General features: G+C 39.3%; 1 protein-coding gene across 1 annotated transcript; it reads right to left on the reverse strand.

Moving 5' to 3' along the window:
• Positions 1–4,348: 4,348 nt before the first annotated feature.
• LOC149156088 (cytokinin dehydrogenase 11-like) lies at positions 4,349–5,428 on the reverse strand. Its single transcript, XM_089437797.1, has 3 exons — positions 5,169–5,428; positions 4,781–5,043; positions 4,349–4,691 (listed from the first exon to the last, which is right to left on the reverse strand). Exons 1-3 carry the CDS (start codon positions 5,391–5,393, stop codon positions 4,364–4,366), a joined length of 816 nt encoding a protein of 271 aa, XP_089293923.1. The 5' UTR covers positions 5,394–5,428; the 3' UTR covers positions 4,349–4,363.
• Between the last annotated feature and the right edge of the window lie 1,614 nt (positions 5,429–7,042).

The following is a 7,042-nucleotide window of genomic DNA, read 5'->3' on the forward strand; positions in this document are numbered from 1 at the left end:
TCGGCGCTCCATTTTGGAGAACAATGAAATCAAGAGGCAGATTCAGGAGCTCCTGTAGAAAGGTCACATCCATCCGAGTTCATCGCCCTGTGGGAGCCCGATCGTGTTGGTACAGAAGAAGGATGGGACGTGGAGATTCTGTATTGACTATCGGGCGCTGAACAAGATCACTGTCCGTAATAGGTACCTGATCCCGCGGATTGATGACCTCCTAGACCAACTAAAGGGGGCGAAATATTTCAGCAAGATCGATCTGAAGTCAGGATATCACCAGGTACCAATCGAACCCTCAGATGTGTGGAAGACTGCCTTCAAATCCAAGGAGGGCCTCTTCGAATGGTTGGTCATGCCTTTCGGATTGACGAATGCTCCTGCAACCTTTATGAGGCTAATGGATGACATCTTGCGGCCATTCACCAACTCCTTTGTAGTAGTATACTTGGATGACATTCTGATCTTCAGCCAGAGTTGGGAAGAGCACCTCCACCACATCCGACAGGTTCTCCAAACACTGCGGCAACACAAGCTATGTGCCAATTTGGAGAAATGCACTTTTGGCATGACTGAGGTTCAGTATCTGGGATACATCATTGATGAACAGGGGGTGCATGTCGATCCAGCCAAGGTCCAAGTCATTCGGGATTGGCCCTCTCCAACCACTCTAACAGAGCTCCGCAGCTTTCTAGGTCTTGCCAACTTCTACCGCAGGTTTGTGCTGGGGTTTTCTCATATTTCTTTGCCCTTGAGTCAAGTCACCAAGGGAGGGGCGAAAGCCAAATTCTTTTGGTCTGAATCTCAACAGAAGGCATTTCGGGAGTTGAAGGATCGCTTCTGCACGGCACCAGTGCTCACGTTACCAGATTTACAACAACCATTTGAGGTCGAGACAGATGCCTCTGACTATGCTATTGGGGCAGTCCTTACTCAACATGGACATCCAGTGGCATATCACAGTGAAACGCTTTCAGACACAGTTCGGAAGTACCCCACTTATGATAAAGAGATGTATTCCATTGTACAGGCCTGCCGACAATGGAAGCATTACATTTTGGGGAAGGAAACGGTCATCCACACAGACCACCGACCCTTGCAGTTCATACAGACCCAAGGGAAATTGCAGAATGATCGCCATCAGAAGTGGTCTACATACCTGCAACAGTTTCACTTGAATATCAAGTATAAAAAGGGCAGCACCAATAATGTTGCAGATTGCCTCAGTCGACCACCGATCATGGCGCTGACCACCGTGCTCAACTCTTGTGGGCATGAGACTTCTGATTGGCCACTTCTCTACAAAAGCGACCCAGAATTCGGCCACACATACCAGACACTCTTGGAGGGTCGGCATGTTGCAGATTTTCACCTCCAGGATGCCCTATTATGCCACCTCGGTCACCTTTGTGTTCCTTCAAGCGAGCGTGCCAAGATGATTTGGGAAGCACACTACAGTCGGGCTGCTGGGCATTTCGGGGTCGAGAAAACAGTGGCAGTACTGCAAAATTATTTCTATTGGCCGAATCTTCGACAGGATGTTGGGAAGTACATCCGATCATGTACTGCCTGTGCCATTGCCAAACCGACCATTAAGAAGCAAGGCCTCTATACCCCGTTGCCTACCCCTAGTCGACCTTGGGAATCCATCTCCATGGATTACATGTCAGGCCTTCCTTCCACTAAGCATGGAAATGACTGTGTTTTTGTGGTCATCGACAGGTTCTCGAAGATGGCCATTATGGTGGCCTGCAAGAAGAATATCACAGCAGAAGCCACTGCTAAAATCTTCTTTGAACGAGTGTGGGTGCACTTTGGGATCCCACAGTCTATCATCTCAGATCGGGACAGTCGGTTTCTCAGCACATTTTGGTCCAGTCTCTGGTCAATGCTGGACACCAAACTCACGAAGTCCACAGCCTTCCATCCTCAAACTGATGGCCAGACAGAGGTTGTCAATAGGATGATTGTGCACATCCTGCGCATGTATAACTCAAAGCATCCACGCACATGGGATGAGAGCCTCCCCTATGTTTAGCACAGCTACAACCGAGCTCTTCACAGCTCCACTGGCCATAGCCCTTTTTAGGTGGGTTTGGGATTCCAGCCACTATGCCCCATTGATGTGGCCATGCCACTTGCAGCTACTCACATGAATTCAGCTCATGTCTAGTCCGAAACAGATAAGGCCACCAGCTTCATTGAGAGCATCCAACATATTAGCCAGCAGGTCCATGACATTCTTGAGAAATCAAATGCCAAGTACAAGCAGCGACATGATCAACATCGGGTGCCACACAAGTTTCAGGTGGGCGACAAAGTCTGGTTGCATTTGCAAAAGGAACGCCTTACTGGAGCCTATCGGAAATTGAGACCACTCCGATATGGTCCTTACACCATTACTAAGGCTATGGGAGACAATGCATTTGAGCTCAGCATTCCCCCATTCCTTGGCCTGCACCCAGTGTTCAATGTGGACCGCCTTCGGCCATACTTTCCACCATTGCTAGACACATCCGACATTGCAGAACAGCTCAAACCCACAGAATTAAATCCAGATTGCATGGAACAAGCTGCAACTGATCGAATCATGGACACACAGATCAAGAACACTCGCCAACAGAATATCCAACTGTATCGAGTTGTCAAAGCAGGCCAACTCCTTCAACAGGGCAAGTGGCTCACCAGGGAACAAATTCAGCAGAAGTTTCATCATCTCATGGAGGAGCTCAACGCAATGGGGACCATTGCTTCCTAAGGGGGGAGGAATGATCCAGGTGGATATTGGTGGCCACCTGCCAAGTCCACCTGGACCCCCACCATTGTCTTTCTCTGCATTTTCAGTTTCCTTAATTGTAGCACAACTTACTATTTTTAGCAGTTTTTCGGGTCCTGAACTTCCGGAGCCGTTTTGAGGCCCTAAACGACGTTTTTGGGGAATCCAAGGGCAACATGGGTCCATGGAATGGACCGATGTTTCCCGTTCCAACAATGATAGTGCTCGGATAGATCTTTCTAATGAGCTATTGTACGCGTCAAACGGAGATCATATGCCAAAGTTACGACCCCGAGAAGTCGATGTACCAATTTACCCCAAACGGAGCCCACAGTTTGGCGTTTCATCTCCTAGGGTTAGGTTTTGGAATGTTAAGGGTTTTTCCATTGTTTCTCAACAATAAATAGGCCTTCGAGCCTCATTGTAATACAGTTCAGAGGCATGTAGCCATCACATCTCTTCTCAGAGATAAGCTACCATCGCCCTAGCTGGTTTATTTCCATTTCTGGTTGTAAGCATATTTCAGTATTTTCCATTAATGAAATGAAGTATTATTTCTGCTGCATCTTTGTGTATATGGTTATCTCTGTAATTTGTTGCGTTCCTGTTTAAATCCGGATCAATATTTAACCGAAATGAATCATGATCTAGCAATCCTCCACATAAGTATTTACCAATTGATAACATTATTTATTTTAAAATGAGAAAATATACCTATAAATTTATATCAACTACTTCTAATATAGTTTCGCTAATATATATATATTTTACTTTTTTCCTCACATTATATATATAATGATGATAAATTGTTTCGCTAATATATATATATTTTACTTTTTTCCTCACATTATATATATAATGATGATAAATTATTTTAAAGTTTAAAAATTTTGGTAAAATTTTTATAAAAATATTTAAACATTTAATAATTTTATATCATTTTTATATCAAACTTTAACATTTTCATAATAAAACATTTTTATAATGGACTAATAACTTTTAGAAAAGAAAAAAGCAAAATATAAAAAAAAAAAAAAAATATATATATATATATATATATATATATATATATTAACCCACTTACCCTAAAATTTCCGCTTTCTACCATGTTTGGTTTTGGAGTGAGATAAGTTCTCCAAACGCACGTGAATACTTCATCAAAATATTTGGGAATGTTAGAAGTTTGAATCTACAACGTTTAGTTTTGGGATGAGATGTATCTATATATGTGTGTATTTGATGGGTAACATGGGGTAAGGTAAAGTCCAATTAGGAGACCGTATAAACGAATTGACTTTATACTGCAAGTAGCGCATAATATAATCTTGAGAATCTGATGATAGTAACTGTAATTTAAGAAGTACGAATATCTGAATGTATTCTGGAATATAAGAACCGCAGTTCAGTTCAGTCTATGTTGGAATATAATCTTGAGAAACTGATCAATATTAACAGAGTTTACATCTGGAAACAGACTTGTCTCTATAGAGAGCAAAAGCAGGATGAAAAGTGGCGCACATCACATGACAGTCCTGGGGGATGGGAGATGTAAGCGTACTTCAAATGCATGGTTTCGATAGTGAATAGCAGATTAACTTATTCTTGGGAATACATTCCGTTTCTGGGAAATATATTCTGTCCTGGAGCCAAAATGGCGTCTGGATCGAACAGCCTCTTTCTCTCTAAAAATCGCTGCCAGCGCCGTTCTCCGAAATGCTTCTCCCATTCTCTTTGACTTTCATGACGACCAAGATATTGTGCCACATCGATATCATTTGCTTCACAATCCTCAAGAATAGCGTTATTCTGATCCAGGACAGAGGAGAGAGGAGGGCCCTCTGGAAACGGTTTGTTGAAACGGAGGAGGGATACCACGTAAAAGATGTCCTCGTCAGGAATAACAGCGGACGTGCGAGGATCCCACCTGGACAAACATACATTTTATAACGAGTTTAGAACACGACATATATAAAACTTACAAGCTTCACCAAATTTTGGTTGTCTGAAACTTACAAACTTCTCTTCATAGGATATAGGAGAATTAATCCATCCACTCCTTTTATGAGTGTATTTTTAGAGATTTTGCAATCAAATTCTACTATTCTGCTCTTCGGGACGAAGAGATTGAACCACGCATGAGGCGTGTACCACACACCGCTTTCTCTCGCTGATACTTCTTCGGCGTGGATACGATAGAGGAAATCAAGGTATGAATGGTCGGCACTAAATTGTAAACCCTTAATCAAGCCAAGTTTGGAAAGCAGGGATTCGATTATCTGCAGCCCGTCAGCGAATTATGATAACCAATTAACATATGCCATAAAAAGTAGTGTACATGCTTTATGTCATGAATTTAAAGGAACGGGGAATACATGAAGTGGAAGATTTGCCAGAGAGGAACCTTATCGATGTCGATTCCAGGGTCGTAGTATTGGGCAACCTCAATAGCGTACAGTAGCGGACCCGTTGTGGAAGGAATGAGGGAAGCGTCGAAGGATTGATGAGACAGAAGATGTATGGAAGGCCAGCCATTGAGTGAGTCATTTTCGTTAAGTACAACAAAACCTTCGATGTAATCGAATCCCTGATCACGTGGTAGAGAAATGAGAAGCTCCTGGTCGTGCATGAAGTCCTGTAGTTTCGAGTAAACCAACCTTATCACTCTCGCATGGACAAACCACATCACATCACTCGAGATTAGCATAGCAAAAAATTGTTCCTCCCTCACACATATAATTTTAAAGTTTTGATAAAGTTTATTCATATCAATATTGATAAAGTTTATTCATATGAGTATATAAGATTCAAATAAGTTTGGTATAAAGACACGAAGGCTTGGTTAAACGATTGTGCAATCGATCAAAATGTTGCATTGCAAAACATTAATAACATTAAAAATATTGTTACTTCTAAGTTTAAAGAGAAAATATGGTGTGAGAAGGATTCAGCAACTAAAAGAAAATTAAGAAAATTAAGATATTATGAGGTCATCAACCCCACCCTAGAAGATGAAAAGTATCTCTCTGTTTTAACTAGCTCAAAGAAGGAAATTAATATAGCCAAGATTAGAATGAACTCTCATGAGCTCCATAGTGAAACTGGTGGTTGGACAAGTCCTAAAACAATGGAAGGAAATGATCCGCCATCTTTGTGATAATATGAAAATTGAGGTTGAAAATCACTTCCTCGTAAAGTACCCAACGTACAACCACATTAGATCTCAGTTTCATCATCTCGTAGACCAAAATTTAGTATCAATGGTCATCATAAGAAAAATGAGTCAAATATTTCTTCGTACACTTATAAAATATTTTATATAAATTTTAATTAATATGATATTTGTATTAATAATATTAAGACTTCCCTTAATTAAATTAAAAAAAAATAAAAAACAAAAATTGAAAAAACAAATTAAAAAAAAACTATATGCTATGCAAAATATTAAAATGAAATATAAGATAAATAAGGTTTTATGAATTTGAGAATAACCTAATATTTATATACAGAGAATTATTATTGATAAATTAATAATTATTAATTTAATTTTAATTAAAAAATAATATAGAAATTTAAAATATATAATGTAAATAAGGTAAGCCTTATTTTAATTAATAGATGAAATTATTGATGAAATAATTATTTTCATTAGAATTTAGGGATATAATTTTAAGAGTGTTCTAAAAAATTGAGGAGCATTGTGATTTTGTAAATTAAATAATTTAAATGTGAAGTTTAAAAAAAAAATTACTCAATTTTGGTTAAAATTGATGAAAAAAATATTTAAAAAAAAACCATTTTATCGATTAATTAATAAGTATATATTTTTATTTTTAAAAATGATGAATTAGACTATTTGAGCTATTAATAAATAATTATATATTTATGTTTTAATGATGAATTAACAATTTATTCAAATAATTTGAAAAAAATAAATAAAATTATAACATTTTTTGAATCCAAAGCCTTGATGACTTCACCTCGGTTCAATCCCAAGCATTGGAAGAGGTTCTTCGATGATACTTTCATCAAGCGGCCTCATGGTCGTGAGAAGTGGAATTTATTCTTCCAACATCTAAATAATCTATCTAGCTCCATTAAGTTCACTATGGAGACTGAAAATGATGGCTCACAAAGGGAAAGGATAACTCTTTCACTCACGAGGTCTTTTACAAGGAAACCCATACAGAACAATTCCTTCATGCTAACTCCCATCATTTTCTTGCTCAAAAGGTTGGTGTTCTCAACACTTTCGTCACTTGCCCTCTTAGGGTCTCC

Source organism: Pinus tabuliformis, chromosome 9, assembly GCF_031772625.1.
Source record: "Pinus tabuliformis cultivar Carrire ecotype Pingquan chromosome 9, CPIR1, whole genome shotgun sequence".
In the NCBI taxonomy this organism is placed as follows: domain Eukaryota; kingdom Viridiplantae; phylum Streptophyta; class Pinopsida; order Pinales; family Pinaceae; genus Pinus; species Pinus tabuliformis.

What these genes read in the sequence shown, in the direction of transcription:
- LOC149156088 (XM_089437797.1), bottom strand. Translation starts at nt 5,393, where the DNA reads ATGCACGACCAGGAGCTTCTCATTTCTCTACCACGTGATCAGGGATTC. An exon ending in CTGGAATCGACATCGATAAG is followed by an intron (nt 5,044 to 5,168) that starts GTTCCTCTCTGG and finishes GACGGGCTGCAG; the next exon opens with ATAATCGAATCCCTGCTTTC. An exon ending in TATCCTATGAAGAGAAGTTT is followed by an intron (nt 4,692 to 4,780) that starts GTAAGTTTCAGA and finishes ATGTTTGTCCAG; the next exon opens with GTGGGATCCTCGCACGTCCG.